This window comes from Cimex lectularius, unplaced genomic scaffold (assembly GCF_000648675.2).
Source record: "Cimex lectularius strain Harlan isolate CLEC.00 unplaced genomic scaffold, Clec_2.1 scaffold13, whole genome shotgun sequence".
NCBI lineage: Eukaryota > Metazoa > Arthropoda > Insecta > Hemiptera > Cimicidae > Cimex > Cimex lectularius.
In genome coordinates, this window is record NW_019392649.1 from 2,577,872 (window position 1) to 2,598,234 (window position 20,363).

General features: G+C 35.5%; 1 protein-coding gene across 2 annotated transcripts in view; it reads left to right on the forward strand.

Annotated features, from left to right (window-relative positions):
- LOC106664607 overlaps positions 1–20,363 on the forward strand; it is a 617,189-nt gene that overhangs the window by 555,968 nt on the left and 40,858 nt on the right. For both annotated transcript variants that reach the window (XM_014390497.2, XM_024230588.1), the window contains 2 exons: positions 12,445–12,645; positions 12,704–13,047. In XM_014390497.2, the coding sequence (XP_014245983.1) occupies positions 12,445–12,645; positions 12,704–13,047 (545 nt within the window). The remainder of the gene's footprint in view (positions 1–12,444; positions 12,646–12,703; positions 13,048–20,363) is intronic.

A 20,363-nucleotide genomic window follows, 5' to 3' on the forward strand; every position in this document is an offset into this window, starting at 1 on the left:
TATATATACATAAATATGACTTACATGATGTTTTAAGCTTAAAACAGTAGTGCAATCGGATTTTGAATTGGAGAAAAATTATCAAAGTTACGGAAAATATTTGAAAAAACGCGTTTCGTTGTTAGTTCCAATAATTTGCCTCTTCACTAAAGTAAACATTAATTAACTTATTGTTCACATACATTTATTGTTTGTCAAACTCGCGTTATGAGAGCAAATCTCAATTCCTGAAATATATAAATTTTACAATAGTACATATTCGGTACATTCAGAATTCCATTAAAAATGAACCGAAGAGAACATTTTTCCGATCAACAGCTAGTTGATAGGTACGACTGCTTTATTGATAGCGGTGGTATTGCTCGTCGTGCAGTCGAATTGTATACTCAGAAATTTCCTGATGGCCTCAGAGTACACCACAAAGCGTTTATTAGTGTTGCTCGCGATTTGAGATGATACGGATCAGTTGCTGTTCAATCACCAACCGGCAGCGTAATTTCGACGAGGAGCTGAATATTTTACTGAATGTTCGCGAAAATCCGAATTCCACTCTCCCGATGTTGGAAGGGTTTTAGGTTTTTCAAAAAATAAAATTAGAGATGTACTCATATGGACTTACAATTTTAAACTGAATTGCTCGTGCATACAAAGAATAATTAGTTGAAAGAAGTAATTTGGTCAATCAGACCACTAAACATAATGGATTTAATAAAACGAGTCTAACTTTAAGGGGGGGGGCGTCGGTGACCACAACAGTTTAGGCGTTGACAGGGCGTTCATCACTGTAAGGTAAAGATTCCGGGTTCGAATCCAGCGGCCCTGCATTCGAACTCGATACTTACAAGTGGGCTTTTTTTTCAAAAACACCGGCACCCCGAGGGATGATAGTCTAACTTCACTAACAGCTCCCCATGGCCACTCCATATGTCGCCCAGAATCGAATCCTGGTTACATGACATTTGAAAATGGCAAAAAGGAGGGAAAATTCGATAGGTGGGTTGAGATGGGAGTTGTGTCCGTGGGGATCGAAGTCACGGTAGCGCAAATGATTAGAGCAGGAGCGGCGTATTGAGCCGAAGGTCGTGGGTTCGAATCTCGCTCGTGACATTAGCTTTTTCATTTCAACCAAGATCTTACAAACAAACAATAATTAGTTGAAATAAGTAATTTGGTCAATCAGACCACTAAACATGGATTTTACTGAATGTTCGCCAAAATCCGAATGCCAACCAAGATCTTACAAACAAACAATAATTAGTTGAAATAAGTAATTTGGTCAATCAGACCACTAAACATGGATTTTACTGAATGTTCGCCAAAATCCGAATGCCACCCTCCAGATGTTGAAAGTATTTAGGTTTATCAAAAAATAAAATTGTATATACTCCGTACATACAGTTTTAAGCGAAATCGCTCTCATTTTGTCCGGTGACTTCTGGACTGTGATTATGACAGGCTTCTATCGTTCGTTGCACAAATGTCGATTTGGGAGAATGAAGAAAACCTTCTTCCATATATTCTATGGACAAATTCACCTGCAATGGCATACTAAACCGTTGTAATTATCAAACTGTGCACCGGAAAATCGAGAATTTTGTTCTGTCGTCATCATCATGTGGTGCACAGCATCAATGTTCGGAATCGACTTCTCCGAAATAAATTAATTGGGCCTAAATGGTGCTGAGTTCCTCAATTTGCTGATGGATGTTTTACGAAAACTATTAGATCATGTTCCTCAGCAACAACGACAAAGAATAATTCTCCGGCTTGATGGATGCCCCTCATACAAATCTCTGTAGGTGAGATATTATTATTCCAATCGTCACTTCTGGGATATGTGGAAAAGACCTGATATGTTGGCCTTCTCGTTCACTCGATTTTACACCCCTTGACTATTTTCTGTAGCACGATTTAAAAAACCGTGTCCACGCCGATAATAACCCAGAAACCTCAGGTGAAGAACTCCGGCAAAGGATAGAAAATTCTTGTTAATCCATCTCCCCTGGACTCTATCGCTCTGAGCACCGTTGAAGAGTGGTTAAAAAGAACAAAGAAGTAAAGTTTTTTTAGCGTCATTGGGTCAAGAGAAATTCAATTCAGCCGGGCTATCTATCTATCTATCTATCTATCTGTCTATATATATATATATATAATCCACTTATGCTAGTTTTCCTACAAAACTATAAAGTCAATAAATGATCTTTTACTGATTTATGGTTTTGTATGAAAACTTACATAAGTGGATTTTTTAAAGGTATCCTTGCATTTTATCTCAAGTTGTCAACTAGACAATAGACACAATACACCACCACGATTTACGAACATAGAAGTCTGGGCATATTAGGTAGTAAACTTTAGTCTATCGATACGTTTCTTTTTTCATATTTTACCTCCCGGTTGACGTAAAAAGTTGATTTAAAAAAATCAAACGGACTTTCAAAGTTTAAATAACTTAGAATTATCTGCTTCTAGAATGGAAATAAGTTAATCTCATCCGTCATAGCTGGTTTTTCAGTCAACTCTCCAACAAATTTCGTTTACGTTCCATCCTGTAATTGAATATGATGCTCCACTGAGCAAACTTCCTATCTTTACCTTCGAAAATAAAGATACTTTATTGGGAGTTGGGCTGGTTGTTTGGTTTCAGTTTATGGAGAGAGAAAAGGAAGTGTACATAAAACTAAGCATTTCGAGGAGGAGTTGGAAGTGGAAGTCTGTTTATAAACCCTCTCTTCATCCCGCTGACACTATATGTTAATATTTACAGCGCACTTAGCCAATCTAGCAGACGAATACTCCGAATATGCCGCCGGTAGGCGGAAACTCGAATCTCGCTCGGAAAAACAATTTATTATTAATGGAACGACGGGATGAACCGAACGACCGTCTCTCAAACGAGTGGCCTCTAAAAAATTGAAAAGGGAATGGAAATGGTTCGTTTAAAATACTTTCTTACAGAATAAATAAAACAGGTTGTATTTATTAAAAGTCGGGGTTATGACAGGAAGAGAAACAAAAACCCCATTTTGTCCTGTCAGTGGAGTTTCACAAAACCGTCTATACGCCGCCTGCCACACTTTTCCACTCTGCGTCATATCCGGATCTATTTTGACGACGTAGACTTAATAGCTCAACGACCGCTTCCCATTACTCCTTCAATTTTCCAGCAAATCTCTCTTTATTCTCATAAAAAACTAGGGACACGCCGTAAATAGGTTCTTCTTTTATTACTTCATTTTTACTTTTATTACTCACGTCGTTTTTATGATGAACTTACATAAAATAATAAAAGTAATGGCATTTTACGGCCATCTTTCAGAATTTATTTATTGATCATCAAGCCTATCCGTACTTATAGAAGTATAAATTAAAATGTAAGAATAATAAATACGGCACTTATAAACCATAATGAATAAAGAAACAAATTTTTAATAGGCTTTGTAATTTCCTAGGGTTATTTGTTCTAAAAAAATTCTACCCTACTTGGTTAGGATTTATTGATTGAACCCAAAACAATAAAAATAAATTAAATTTGAAATGAATTAAAACCTAGCAGAGAATAACAAATAATAAGTAAAGTCGCTAAAATAATAGAGGGGCGTTATTATCGTACCCAAGTAGGTCCAATACTAGAACTTCAAATGCAAGCCTCTTGGCGTTCTGGAGTCCAAATGGAATTCTTTCTAATGGTGCTTGGAAAATTGATGAGGGTGGGGCCAAAACTTTTGAAATGTTCATATTTAGGAATTTAACTCCAGACAGAAGTTTAGTAGGCAACAACACAGTCATATCAACTCCCGGGTTGCCAATATTTGAGAAAACAAGTTCATTTGTAAGTATGTCGGGTTCGAATGCAACGGCCCTGTATTAGAACCCAGGACCTTTATCTTACAGTAATGAGCGCCGTGTCTACGCCTCAGGTATTATTTCATTGTGATACATATGCCTGCATTTTTGCATTTTCGCATGAATTCCTCTGAATTCGCGTTTTCTACGATGACAGTCCAAGTCCCAGTTTAATAGCTGAAATTGTGTATCTATACTTTAATGTAAAAAATTAACGCAAGGTATGACAACCATTTTCTGAAATTCATTTTACGTCTTATTTTCCAATGATTATTTGGAGATCGTGAAATGCGGTCTGGTGTGACGTAGGTTTTAGAAAAACATTTTCTTTATCGTACAAACGTTTCGATCTTTAGTGAGATAATCTTCAGGGTCTGGGATTTATAAATATTGTTTAAATGTTATAAATCATACAGGATGTGAAGAAAATGAATTTATATAACGCTAGAAATTTTAGATTCAATCAAAGTATTCGTACTCACTCAAAATGTTTGTTTTCTGTGTAGATGTGTCATTCTTGCGTGCCGTGTTTAGAGTGCCAGTGAGATATTGATGTTTTATGTTTATAAACGTTGGATTTTAAAGTGGTGGGAAACGAACCTCACCAACCTCACCTCTCGAATTCTCCGTTCTTTTTGCCGTTTTTCAAGGTTGAGATGGGAAGTTAGTGTCCGAGCCGATCGAAGTCGCGATAGCTCAAGTGGTAGAGTAGCGGCGTATTTAGCCGAAGGTCGTGGGCTCGAATACCGCTCGTGACACTGACTTTTTTTATCTCAACCAATACCTTTCATAAATATTGATTAATTGAAAAATGTTAATTGGTCAATCGGACCACGCACTGAAACGGATTGTTTTATATGTTGTATTATATGTTTTGTGTGATGTGATGATAATATACGTATGTTATCGATATTGAATTTGATTAATGATATTAGCGTAGCTGGCACTGAGTTTACATGTGTCTGTTGTGTAATTGATGCTGTGTTTATTCGTGTTAATGAAAACTATTTCTAAAATGTTACTCTTATGTTTGTTTTGTTCTGTGTGTAATATTTTCGGATTGTTGATGTCGAAATTGTGTTGGTGTAGAAAGTGGTAGATAGCCAGTGCTGTAGGATTTTGTTTCGTTTTTTTTGCAATCATAGATATGCTGCTTTACTCTCTTATTCAGATATTGGGATGTAGTACCGATGTAAGTTGCCGGACAATTTAAACAATAAATTTCGTAAATTATGTCAAGTTTATTTGTTACTGGTGTGAGATCGTTAATTTGGGAAAAAAGTGTGTGAATTGTTTTATAGGTTTTGAAAGCTATTTTAAATTTGTCAGAAGTGAGAAATTTGTTTAATTTATGTGATAGGCCGGGAATGAATTGCATGGAAATGTATGTTGGTTTGTCTGTATTTGATATATTTGATGTAGTATTATTAGTAATAGTGGATGGTGTACGTGTTGAATTGTAGTTGTTGATTATTCTGTTGATATGGAAACGTGGGCACGATAAAGAAAATGTTTTTCTGAAACCTGCGTCACACCAGACCGCATCTCACGATCTCCAAATAATCATTAACTAATGGTCAGTAAACGCTTTATTTTTCTATGTTTTCCTTGTAACTCAATATATTATTTGAATTCTAATCACTGTTGTATCCGATCATTAGCGTATTTTTAGATTTATGTCAAAATCTGTAGGGAGCGTGTAGGCATGCCATCAAATCTGGAAATGGTACTCGAGCACGGCAGCAGATATCTTGGTCCCCTGTTACGCTTTTTAGGGGAAATTGTTTTTTTTTTTTTAGTGAATATAATATGTCTTATGTGTTGTGTGTCTGTTTGTTTTGTCTGAGTTCATGTATTTATTAGCGTGAATGGCGAGGGGTGAGGGTAAAATATAACGTTATCATCGCCCCTCGAACTTTAAGACCGTATGAGTGAGTGTTCGGTGTCGATGGTGGAATATTTATAGAAGTGTGTGGTGATTAGTGACCGTTAATCGATATTTATTTAGAAATCGTGAGTGCGGTCTGGTGTGATGTAGGTTTCAGAAAAACATTTTCTTTATCGTGCCAACGTTTCGATCTTTATTGAGATCATCTTCAGGCGAAGGGAAAAAATGTGTTGGTAATGGTTCGGCTAGATTATCCTTTCAGGATTATATAGAAAGGGATAAATAGGAAAAGGAAAGCTAAATTATTGGGAAATTAGACTATGTGAAAAATATTTGATGTGTGGAATGTAATGTGATGATATAGGTATGTTATCTGTATTGAATTTGATTAATGATATTAGCGTAGCTGCGACTGAGTTTACAGTCGTTCTGTAATTGATGCTGTGTTTATCTCTGTTGATATAAACCATTTCAAAGAAATTACGTTTATGTTTGTTTTGTTCTGTGTGTAATACTTTTGGATTTTTGGAGTCGAAATTGTGTTGGTGTTCAAGATGGTGGGTAGCGATTGCTGTAAGATTTTGCTTAGGTTTTTTGCAATCATAGATATGTTGCTTTACTCTCTTGTCCAGATATTGGGATGTAAGACCGATGTAAGTTGCAGGACAGTTTAAACAGTTGATCTTGTAGATTACGTCAGATTTATTTGTTATTGGTGTGGGATCTTTAATTTTGGAAAAAAGTGTTTGAATTGTTTTATAATTTTTGAAAGCTATTTTGAAATTATCGGACAAGAGAAATGTGTTTAATTTATGTGATAGGCCTTGGATAAATGGTATGAACCATTACCAACACATTTTTTCCCTTCGTCGGCTCTTTTCACCTCAAAGAAGCCAACGCCTTATACAAAAATTTCTTTTCTATACCGACATCCTTCCCCACTCCTTCAAAATCCAATGTATATAAACACAAAATAGCAAAATCTCACTGGCAATCTCGACATGACACGCAAGAATGGCACAATTACACAGAATACAAACACTTTGAGTGAGTAGAAATACTTTGATTGAATATAAAAAATATATTTTGCATTGTATAAATTCACTTTTCCACATCCTAAATGTATTTGTTAAATGTAAACAATGTTTGTAAATCCCAGGCCCTGAAGATGATGTCAATAAAGATCGAAACGTTGGCACGATAAAGAAAATGTTTTTCTGAGGCCTACATCTCACCAGACCGCATTTCATGATTTCTAAATAAATATTTATAGAAGTATTCCATCGACCCCAATTTAGATTAGTTTGAATATAGGTCGGTGGAGGAGTATCAAGTACTCCACCGACCAAACGGAATGAGCGTACTGTCTGGATGTATTTATGTGTATAAATGTATTTATTTGTATGAATGTAGTGTTTGAAAGGGTGAAAATAATATAGACTTAGTTCGGGGATGGAATGACCTAGATGTCGGAAGCCCTAGTAAAAAAAATGAAAAAAAGTATAGTAGTGGTGCACCCTTTGGAAATTATTGTAATTGATTAAGTCATTAATCAAAATTTTAAATACATTGTTCAATTTTTTTGTAAACAATTCTACAGAAAAAATCGCTTAAATTTCCTTTTCCCATATTCTTCTCATAGAATGTACCTAAGTTCTATAAAAAAAGTAAAATTAACACTTGATTATAGATAGGTTTATACAAATTATTACATTTTGAATTTATGGTAAAGTTCTAAGCAATGTACAGTTTAAACAATTTCTGCTGCACCACCAGTAGCAGGTGATCGGTCGAGCTCTCCCGTATGAATTAATCAAGCTAACAACTAATATCAGGGTGGTGCTGGAAATAATGCCAATGTGACGATTTCTTTTGATAAATTGTTGCATAGGTAGGCAAGTTGTTGCCTGGGGTGGTAGCCTTGTTTATTATAATCCCTTTTCTGCCCTCCGGCCTTTAAGACTCCCTTCCCCCTTTCCCGAAGGCGGCTTTATACCATCTGCATTCCATAAATCCGGGAGCTCCCAGTAGAAAAGTCTCTTATTAACTTTTTACTTTAAATGGGCAGGCCTTTCATATTTCGTTCTGCCCCTCGGATTCTCGGAAACAGCCCCTTCGTCAAGTCGTTGCCACTTATTTGACTTTATAATGCCTTCTTTCTCCAATTGGTTGAGGCCTTTTTCAATACCGGAACATTCGAAAAACAATTTTCAAACGTTATGAATCAAAATGAAGATAAACTCGAGGAAAAGCAGTGTTTGAAAAAAAATATAGAAACTTTAAAGATAAAAAGGAGAATGGGGCAGTTATTAAATGAAAATGACGATATAGTGTTGAAATAGGCATATAAAAGATTTGGGAAAGTTTTGAATAACGATGATTGATGAAGGATAGAATGCGGCAAATGTTTATCTCTTCAGCCGATTGTGAAAGACAGAAAGAAAGAGAGAGAGTGAGAGAGAGAGAGAGAGAGATAGAGAGAGAGAGAGTGAGAGAGAGAGATAGTGAGAGAGAGAGAGAGAAAGAGAGCGAGAGAGACAGATTTTCTCTCGTGCCGTCGTTTCTGCCGAACAATATAATTCTAAAAGTTTGGAAAATGATTGCGATGGGTTTGGACGTCAATACAACTATGGGTTGTTTACAGAAGAGGATAGATCATAATTCACATCGGTTTGGGATTCTACAAAGGATGATTAATGTTTATACCTAAGTTAAACACGATATAAAAAAAAATCTAATTACCTAACATTGTACTAATCAATGTTGCTTCAATGGTAAAATGTTGTATTTGTCATATCACTCTCTGGATCAAGATCAATATGATCAGCATGCTAAAAATATTAAACAGATCTAACAAAAAGGGTGACAAATTTAGATAGGATGCCGTAAGGCACCTTTGTTATTTTATTTCCTGAGAATATAGCATGTTTGAATTTTACATGAAATGTCCTATCGACTGAATAATATGGAACGTTCCTCGTACATTGTACAGAACCGGTTTTTATCATCAATAGCGCGGATCTCTTTCGAATCCGGTGGCTAAAACGTGCTGATCGGATGCTTGGGCAAAGAGCTTTTATTTCTGTGGCGCTTTGTATTTTAGGGACGGTGCGGTACCTCATTACATATCAATGGCCAGTCAGTCCTCGCTGGTCATCACAAGGCTAGGTGCCTGTCGCAAAATCCAATCAGTCCATTCGCACAGTCCTTTGATCACCCTACCCTTGTAACGCGTTAAACGGTTTTCGGCCCTGTTTCAATTCCCGTCGCCCGCACCACAGCCCTTAATCCCTTGCCGAGGCGTTTGAAATCGAAACCTCGATTAAATAAAACTTGAGATTTAATTTTTTTTTAAACAGATTTGGTAGTAAAATTTAGTTCATTCTTGTCAACTGTATGGAAATTTTTTAAAATATTTACACAATCTACACACTCTATTACAGGTTCAACTTCAAAAATTTAAAATTGCTTCGAAACATAAATTAGAAAATTATGGGATTGTTTTTTTGGAGTCACTGGATTAAAGCGGAGAACACAATTACCCGATGCAACGCTATACGACGCTACCCGATGCTACCCGACGCATTGTCATGCTTTCGTAGTGCGTGCATATCTATGCGACGTCAAGTGCACGCCACGTACAGTCGCACATCGTGTATCACAATAATCACTATCACAATCGCAACGCCTCTTTTCTTCTTAATGCAGTATTTTGAGCAAAATCATGTAATAAATTGTTAGTTAAATTTAATGGGCACAACCTTGTAATAAATTGCTTGTTCAATTTAATTATTTTAAATAAAGTTATTCCGGTGTTTTGATAAATTTTTTACTAACCATCATAAATAAATAATTTTTATAAAAACATGAATTTTTGAATTTGTTTTACATTAAAATAGGAATGTTGTAATTAATATAACAACAAAATTACATGTACCTACTTTGAAATAAACTACAGAAAGTATGAGTGTCCTATCCTGAAGCTACTCGACGAAAATGGTATAATTTTATGAGAAAAAGCATGGAATAAATTGTTAGTTAAATTTTATGAGCAAAACCATGAAATAAATTGGTAGTTAAATTTAATGGGCACAACCATGTAATAAATTGCTTGTTCAATTTAATTGTTTTAAATAAAGTTATTCCGGTGTTTTGATAAATTTTTTCCTAATCATCATAACTAAATAATTTTTATAAAAACATGAATTTTTGAATTTGGTTTACATTAAATTAGGAATGTTGTAATTAATATAACGACAAAATTACATGTACCTAGTTTGAAATAAACTACAGAAAATATGAGTGTCCTGTTCTGACGCTACACGACGAAAATGGTATTATTTTATGATAAAAAGCATGGAACAATTGTTAGTTAAATTTTATGAGCAAAACTATGAAATAAATTGTTAGTTAAATTTTGTGAGCAAAACCTTGTAATAACTTGTTAGTTAAATGCATTATATCAAAAAATAGTATTCCGGTGTTTTGATCAATTTTCTATCAAACTATTAAAATTAATTTTTTTAAAATAAAAACTAATGAATAATTGATCTCGGTTAATTTTGTTTATATTAAAATAAGTATGTTGTAATTAATATAATGACAATAATAAATGTAGTTTGAATAAAAATATGAGTGCCCGGTTCTTTTGTTTTCGACTGTACTCAATGCTACCCGACGAAAATCTGGACAGTGGGGATCGCAGAGCATAGAGTAGGGTAGTGTTGCATGGCATCGGGCAGATGTGGTAATACAATCTTATGGAAAATTGGACTTTGGATATGCGTCGGGTAGCATCGGGTAGCGTTGCATAGCGTTGTATCGGGTAAGTGTGTTCCCCGCTTAAAACGTATACTTTCGTAGTTTCTTCCTGGTCTGCCAATGTTCGCTCGTTTCGTGTCAGACGTAAAAAAAATATAAATGACTTACATACTACTAGCATCAAATTCGTTTTAAATCATTTCACCAAGGTTGTGCTTCTATAAAAAAAATTCTCGTTGACCGGAATTGATTGTAATCTGAAAAAGCTCTCAACAAATTTGCTAGGTGACGTAGTACGTCCGAAAAAGAGTGTAACAGTTTTTGCAGTGTCACCATCGAAATATAACGCCTTGAGTTGTCATGGATGAAAAGTATCCATTTCTGTTCTGAAATACAGGCCACTTTTCTTTTATAGCCGAATCCGGGTCGAGTCTGGAACATTATTTTATGGAATTGACAGTTTCGTTTCTTCTTCGGTCAGCCTATAAACGGTAAGCTGGGTTTCATTTCGCTTTCCCCCTTCGTACAGCTTTATATTGAAACCACTTGTGGTTTAAAAGAAATCACGAACTATAACGAGGTCTTTTCAGTCTTTTCTGTACAGAATCCGTACAATCGTTCGTACATTTGAGTCCATTTACAGTAAAACAGTCTTCACTTCTTTTCAAATCGGATTTCAAAAAACTTTGGGTCGTAAAAGTTATACGCACGGTGAGCCGACAACACATTCCCCATCGAAATTTTGTAAAATTAAAAAAAGTCTCACATATTCAAAACAACGGAAAGAAAAGAAGTTCCAAATGATCAGAACAGCTTTACTAAAAGTTCATCAGACACCCATTAAACGATGTTTATGTTCAAAATAAAATTTATTATTTCTATTAAAATTCTGAATATCTTTCGAAAATAAAACGTTTCTGTCTGCAATCAGTTAGTTACTACTTACAATATAATTCCCAGACTTCAAAATTCATCCGTCGTTGGATCTGGATGTCATTACTTTGGTCTTTTTTTACGAATAGTAATTCATTATTTGGATTATAATTAGAGTGAATCGAAAAAAAAACGAAAGAGTAATGAAGATGGCAAAAATAGGAAACGCGTCTTGGAAATTAAAACGGCCATAAATAAGCAGTCCATAATGACCGGAAACTTCCCAATTACATGCCCCGTAGCACGAAAAGGGGAAAACGCCAAATTTCCTAAGACGGTTAATTAAATGAGTCGAAATGTTAATTTTGGTTCTTGTGGAAAGGGCAGCATCACAAAATTTGAATGTTTCTCAGGTTTGGGAAAATTTGAAAATCCGATCTATGATAACCGAAAATGAAAAAATTTAGATGTAATTTTTTTTGTGGCTGAATCACAAAATCCAGGAATGGTTTTAATATATAAGTGGTTACTATTTATCGTTTTCCTAAAGTTTATTTTTGTAATTTGTTCAAGTCGTGAGGAGCGGTCAAGGATGAGGTAGTTTAGAAAAACGATTTTTTTATTTTTTTTTACGACTTTCGACCTATGTTCGGGTCATCTTAGGGGCTTGGGTAAATTACAAACATATGTTGATTGGAAAAAATTTGATGTGAGATGTAAATATATATTGTATTTTTTCCAATCAACATATGTTGTCATTTACCTAGGTTCTGAAGATGATACGAACATAGGTCGAAACGTCGGCAAAAAAATATAAAAGGTTTTTTCCTAAACTACCGCATTCTTGACCGTTTCTCAGGTCTTCAACCAATTATGAAACAACCGGTCACTAAGAAACACACGTTTAATTTTGTATAGAAATCTGGGTGTTACCATACCTCCAACACAGGGTGCTATGTCAAAATATTTATTTAATAGTGTATGGGATGTTGGGTCTAATAATCTAACTTTACATTTAGGTTAGATTTTAGTGTAAGTTGTTGCAATTTGATTGATATGTTTGTACATTGTTTCAGTTGACATTTGACACATTCACCGTTGGCAAGTTTGTTTCCTTCACGACGGACGGCTGCCCTGACGGCCATATGTCAATTCAGGAATCCGAAAGGCCATTAACGGGAGGTCAATGGTGCGGAAGCGCCTGGGGGTACACCGTCTATTACAGTGAAACAAGATCGCTTAATCTAACACTCCAGCTGGACAGGCTGTCCGAACAGGTAAAAATGAGGATTAAACCTTTTCACAGATCCACGCTAAATTTTCAATCCTTTCCAGGGTATAGGATACAATTTCGATTTCAAATTAGCGTACAAGTTCCTGAAGCGAGGCGAGGCCCACCTGCGCTACGGGAACCGATCCGTCGCCAGCTGGAGGGGTGACCTGGTCCCAGGGAGTTATTGTGATAGAATTTTGGAGGGCTGTGACATTAGGCCGTGTCGAATCCAGTCGCCTAATTACCCCGGTGTCTACCCGAGGAACATCACTTGCTATTACAGAGTGGAGCACAGGCAAGTGCAGAGGGGAAAACACGTCCTTCTCGCTGTCCGGCAGAGGAACAGCCACAAAGTACACATTAAAGATCAGATAGTCAAATACGATAGAAGCCAAAGGGTGTTAAGGTAAGCTCATAGATTATGCTTTCAAGTTAATATTGCAAGTTTTTCTAAAAAAAATAACGTATTTCCCATTTTATTTCTATTCAATCAGTTAAAATAATAGCACAAATTCTGCTAAATATGAAATAGTGTCAAAGTAGTCATATTTTTTTAAAAATCAGTTTGTTATTGATCCGAATCTATCATCGAAAAAAAGTGTGATATTTCGGAAAAAATAGCACACGTCATTGTCAAGTTGAGGGGGGGTCTTCTAAACGGTATATATTGTAACATTTTTAAGGTTACAGTGCTATTTTTTACGTACTACATAATTGATGCAACAGACAAGAAGAAACCTCAGAATTCTCTGTGTCTCGAACACTTATGAATGCCAAAAAAATGGATTAATCACACACTAAAGTAAGATTACGCTATTTATCAACTATTAATTATTTATTTATTCATTTAGAGATTCTAGAAGGTACAAAAAATTAATCATGTCCTATCAGTGTTGTAAATTGTATGATTTTGATGTTCTTATAATTCAGGCCCTGAGGATGACTTGAAATAAATGTGTGGTGATTAGTGACCGAGAATCGACATCGAAACCCCAGGCCCTGAAGATGATCTCAATAAAGATCGAAACGTTGGCATGATAAAGAAAATGTGTTTCTGAAACCTACATCACACCAGACCGCATCTCACGATTTCTAAATAAAAAACTTGAAATAAAGTGAAAAGCGTGGCAGAACTGTTTTTGAATTAAGAAAAACCCCAACCTTGGCTATAACTTCGACAACTGGTGAAAATCTATACATTATGACAATTCGTCTATGAGGTTTCGTGGTCCGATTGGCCAAACAAGTTCTTTTCAATTAATTAATCTTTAATTAAGGCTTTGGTTGAGATAAAAAAGTCAGTGTCACGAGCGGGATTCGAATCCACGACCTTCGGCTAAATACGCTGCTGCTCTACCACTTGAGCTATCGTGACTTCGATCCACTCGGACACCAACTTCCCATCTCAACCCCACCTTTTTGAATTTTCAATCCTTTTTGCCATTATTGAAATGTCAATGTATTTAGCCAAAGGTCATCGGTTTGACTCCCGTTAGTGACACTGACTTTTTTATCCCAACCAAAACCTTAATTAAAGATTAATTAATTGTAAATTATTACAATTGTTGCGAATTCTTGAACTGGCTAAGTACATGTGGTCACGAATTTTAGTACAACTTTTTTCGAGTTACTAGGTCGAAAAATATTAGAGGTGTAAACGGGCGTTTTTATGTACAAATACGTAAAGGTTTATATATATCAATTAGATGTTGAATCTAATTTCTAATCTAATAAGAAAATAGTTAGATTTTCCTTTTATACAGACAACAAGAAAATGGTATGTTGGATTTTATTAATTGAGATTAGATCCACAGGAAGTTTTGGATAAGTTTACAACCCTATAATTCACCTCGGATTGCATTACACCTAAACAAATGTATCCGAATCAGCGATATATAACAAAATATATTTTTTTGCTTATTCACGATCCCGCCATACCTTAGCGAGCCCTACACCGGCAGACTGCAGCAATTTATTAAAATTCTGACTCTCGAAAAAGAGTCTTTAAACTTCACACCTTTTTCAAGTCATAGCTGGTTAAAAGGGCGACTGAACAAAGGTAAAGGTTTGTAAATATTTGCCTCTGAATAAACCGTTTGCAGAGATTTTGTTGTTTTATCCTTATAGTTTTCACTTATGAAATAAAAACCAAAATGTTTTTAAAATATATCATTGACGCGAAATACAGTTTTATTAGCGTGTACATTATTCAAAATGGAATTACTGATAAGTTTATTTTAGATAAGTTGAAAACCTAACATCGGATGAGAACAATGCCCCTGGATAATAGAGCAAAAAAAAATTGCTAAAAACATTCGTATTTTACGTATTTTTAATAACAATTTTATTGGTTTAATCTAATGCAAGCGACTTTTGGTTTTTGTAACTTTTTATACAGAGTCCTTTTTAGATGAATTTCTCTTGAACCAATGCCACCTTTTTTAGAAAAAAATTGTGCAAGGAACTTCAGGCCCAGTTCACCTTCAGAATTTTAAATACGATCCTATACATCCTGACATGTAGTTTTTAAAGAATTTCTTACGCCGAAAACACTGGTGCAATCGGATTCTAAATTGGTCAAAAAATGACAAAGTTATGGCAAAAAGTTTGAAAAAGCGCGTTTCTTTTGTTTAGTTGTTAATTCCAATAACTTGGCTCTTCACTAAAGTAAACATAAATTGCATTTATTGTTTACATTCTGTCACTGTTTCTCAAACACGCATTATGAGAGCAAATCTTAATTCACGGAAGTAAATAAATTACATTCATTATTCCATTCAAAATGAACCCAAGAGCATATTTTTCCGATTAACAGCAAGTTGATCTGTACGACTGCTTTATTGATATTTTCGTGCAGTCGAGTTGTACTCCAAGATATTTCCTGATTGCCTAAGAGTAAACCATAAAACGTCTATTCGTGATGCTCGCAATATGAGGAGATACGGATCACTTGCTGGTCCGCCACAAAAAAACCAGCAGCTTAATGTCGTGGAGGAGCTACATATTTTACTTTATATGCTCGCGTAAATCCGATTCCTCTCTCCGATATGTTGAAAGGGTTTTAGGTTTTTCAACATATAAAATTAGAGATGCATTCCAGACTTAAAATTTTAAGCCGATCTTATATATGTTCAGATAGCAGTAGTATTTTCTTATTCTAGGTAGCAAATCGCCCAATATACATTCAAAGATAAAAAACTTGATTATTTGATTTAGTTGAGTATTCCAAAGTATGTCTTTTTACCGTTATGATAACTACAGCATAACTATTTTAATATAAACCAAATTAAAGAAGAATAGAAATTGATGATTTTTCACAAAAACTATTTAATTATGATGGTTTAAAAGAAATTTCTCGAACAATCCGGAAATTCATTTAGTGATAGATTAAAATTAAACTAACATATTTATTACCTAGTTTTATTCTGAATAAAGCTTATTACCTTCTCTGGCCTCGCGGAGGATCTTATGTTTCCTAGGCATCGAATAAATAAGCGATAGGATTTCGTCTTGTGAAACAGAATCCCTTTCTTCAACGAGAACGCCTTGAAACTGTTCATCGCTTCTTGGGGGCGGCGAACGATGTCTAACCCGTCTCTTTATCATGTCCTTTAACTGTTCTGTATGATTCATGTCAGAAGAACATACTGGACGATCCATTGTCGTAATCCCTACGTCCTCAAAATAATGGGTGACAACTCGAGCTAGATGGGATCCAGCATTATCATCCATTAAGATGAATTTTTCCCCAATGGAGCGAATGTGATATAAGCTTTCAGAAGAACTTCTTCAATGTAGCTTAGTGCAGTCAAAGATCCATCCTGTACGATAGTTTGTTGGCCATGGACTCCATAGATAAATTCCACCCCATACAATAAAGCGGGGAACAAACTGACGAAAAGCAACTCTATGCAACGATACCCGATGCTACCCGACGCAAATCCAAAGTTACCCCCGTGCACATCTGTCCGATGGCAGCAACTCTTCCCTCCCCTACGCCTACCCGATCCCCACTTTCCAGATTTTCGTCGGGTAGCATTGAGAACAGTTGAAGACAAAAGAACCGGACACTCACATTTTTATTCAAACTACATGTATTATTGTCGTTACATTAATTACTACATACGTATTTTAATATAAGCCAAATTAACCGAGATCAAAAATTTTCATTAGTTTTTATTTTAAAAAAGAAAATTTGTCGAAAGACCGGAATAAATTTATTTAAAACAATTAAGTTTAACAAACAATTTATTACAAGTTTTTGCTCAAAGTAGTGCATTAAGAACAAAAGAGGCGTTGCGACTGTGATTATTGTGATACACGATCTGTGACTGTAGGTGGCGTGCGCTTGACGGCGCATAGATGTGCACACCCCGCCAAAACGTCACAAGGCGACGGGTAGCATCGGGTAGTGTCGCATAGTGTATGTGTGTTCCCCGCTTAACTGTTTTAGAAAAGGCTGTTATTCAAACATGGAACATGAAGCAAAACTTATCCACTTCTTCTTCACAAATCGTCCAGTTAATCTGATTGCCACAAACCAAACCAGCACTCATCTCTGAATAAAACAGCCCCATCCCATTGTTCAAGTGTCCAAGCAAGATGCTGATTTATATTTGCCTTTCTATGCGATGCCTCCCCAGTAGTAGAAACAACCTGATGCAGGACGTCTAGAAACGTGCCTATTCACAGGAACTGTTAGAGCTCAGCCTTATATTACAGACAGTTTGGAGTTGACCCGATCAAGGAGGCAGTTAAATGACGGTTCGATAGTATGGTAAGAGCAATAAAACGAACGTTGTACATTTACCATTCTTCGATCGAGACTTCCGATGTCATTAACCAGCTGTAGACCAATGATAGATGGAGAACGCGGCACAACCAGTGGCTATTCGTATACGCTTAGCCCGTCGTTGGTCAAAGCATCTGCCCCGGGCAGATATTCTCGACTTACAACCATGCTTTTAAAACGAAGAAAATTAATTTTTTGTTGAAATTTGTTTCATCAAAGAAAACAATTTAAAAATCATTTAATTCACTCGACAAGTTGTCTCTGGAAAGGGCGAAATTGAACTGATTTCCTTTATTTTTAATCTAAAGAGTTTAAAAGGATTGCTAACACTCCATAAAGGTAAACAAAAAGTTAATAATAATGTGTTTACCTTTTAAATCAAAATCATTAAACATAGTTATTATGGAAATTAACAACATGAAAGTGTCCGGTTTTTTGTCTTTGAGTGTATAATAACAATGAAATACATGCAGAACAAAGGCTGTTAATCATATTTAAAAATATGTTTATTACTTTATTATGTCCGTAAGTTCAAGGGCCTATTGGCACGTGTATAACATTTTTCTACCAAATATGGCTATATTGTATAGATGGAAAAAGTTCATTATCAAAAAATAAAATAAAACGTAAATTGATATTAATTAAGAACTCATCAAATATATTACTACAAATATATAATTGCCTGCTGTCAATGAAGTACAATAAATTATATATATATATATATATATATATATATATATACATAAACTTTGTGTTTAATTAAACTTTATGTAAGGTCTTGGTTGAGATACAAAAAGTCAGCGTCACGCGGGGGATTCGAACCCACGACCTTCGGTGAAATACGCCTCTGCTCTACCACTTGAGCTATCGTGACTTCGATCAACTAAGAGACCAACTTCTAATCTCAACTCACCTTTCGAGTTTTCTCTCCTTTTTGCCATTTTTCAAATGTCGTGTAATCTATTTAATTCTCGGCGACGAATGAAACGGCCACGGAGAGCTTTCGTGAAGATATACTTCAATTTAATTATTAAATCCATTACAGTTCGTGGTCCGATTGACCAAATAACTTCTTTCAATTAATTAAACTTTACGTAAGGTATTGTTGAGGTAAAAAAAGTCAGTGTGACGAGCGGGATTCGAACCCCACAACCTTCGTCTAAATACGGCGCTGCTCTATTACTTGACAAATGGCAAACAAGAGGGAAAATTCGAATCCACTCGGACACCAATATTTTATCTCAACCAATACCTAACATAAAGATTAATTGAAAGATGTTATTTGGTCAATCGCACCACGAAATGCAATGGATTTAATAAATTAAATGAAGTATGGCTTCACTAAAGCTCTCTGTGGTCATGTGGCGATTTCATTATTCGCCGAGAATCAAATAGATTACAAATTTGAAAAATGGCAAAAATGAGGGAGAATACGAAAGGTGTGTTGAGTTGAGAAGTTGGTGTTCGGGTGGATCGAAGTCACAATAGCTCAAGTGGTAGAGCAGCGGCGTATTTAGCCGAAGGTCGTGGGTTCGAATCCCCCTCGTGACATTGACTTTTTTATCTCAACCAATACCTTAAATAATTGAAAGAAGTTATTTGTTCAATCGGACTGTTATGTAATTTTGTTTTATTGGATGTTTTCTAGTTTATCATATTTTCAAAGATAATAGCCTAACTTACGATTAGAACGGATAGGTTTCTAGGACGTAATCCGTCTAAATATAACATTTAGATAACGCTAAATAAAATTCACTAATGACAGTTTTTATTTTGTGTTCACGTCTACTATAATCTGATAAAATTATGCTTCACGTACAAATATCCAATCATTGCAGAAACCATAGTACAAACAGTCAAGAGATGACATTTTCGTTTAAGAATATAGAGGCAAAGGAAACAGACAAGATGAGAAAGTTACATAGATAAACAGATCGAAATATAGATAGGTACAGAGATCAACTCTCGTAGGCCTGTATCCGCTGTTTGTTTTCAATTAGACTCGTTTCGCTTCCCCTCCTTCTACATGTCTTCAGTGGTTTGATCTTATTTTTATCTAATCTTCTGGATAAGTAAAATACGTTTTGAATTGAATTTAAGTTCACGTTTTGTCAGGTTTATGTTTTTATATGCGACATCCGCAATTGTTACTAAATTCACTAATTTCGTGGTCCGCTTGACCAATTAATATATTACAATTAATTAAGGTTTTCAGTAGAGATAAAAAAGTCAATGGCACGAGCGGCATTCGAACCCACGTCCTTCGGCTAGATACGCCGCTGCTCTACCACTTGAGCTATCGTGACCTCGATCCACTCGGACACCAACTTCCCATCTCAACCGCACCTTTTGAATTTTCCCTCCTTTTTGGCATTTTTCAATTTCGGTTCGAATCCGGCTTGTGCCATTGACTTTTTTATCTCAACTAAAAACCTTAATTATATGTAATTGTTACTAAAGTTGTTTATTAAACAGTCCTTGGATATTATTACTTTACTTAGTGTTAACAAAAAAAAATATTCTGCAAGGTAAAAAAAGCTAGATTTAACTTTAGCGGAGAATGATCAAAGGCTATCGTTATGGTAGTTTGCTAGGCCAATTAGTCAGTATAAATGTTTGCGCGAAAAAAAAGAAGATTGGATTCCATTAGAAAAAGGTTGAACAAACTAGAAGCTTGCTCATTAGTCAGTTTGCAAAATAAATCAACGATCTTTTACTGAAACACGGCCGAAGAGGCATGAATTAGGGTGTACAATGAAGTTTTAATATTTATTAGGGACACCCTGTAAAAAGCTGCCCGAGACGATAGGGCGGATGTTCCTAGCGGTGATATATGGTTGAGATAAGTCTATATTGGGTATTACGGACCAAGGGTGGTTTTTTGCCGTGGACGTGTTGCCCTAATTGGCGAAACCCAGAATGGAAAGCTG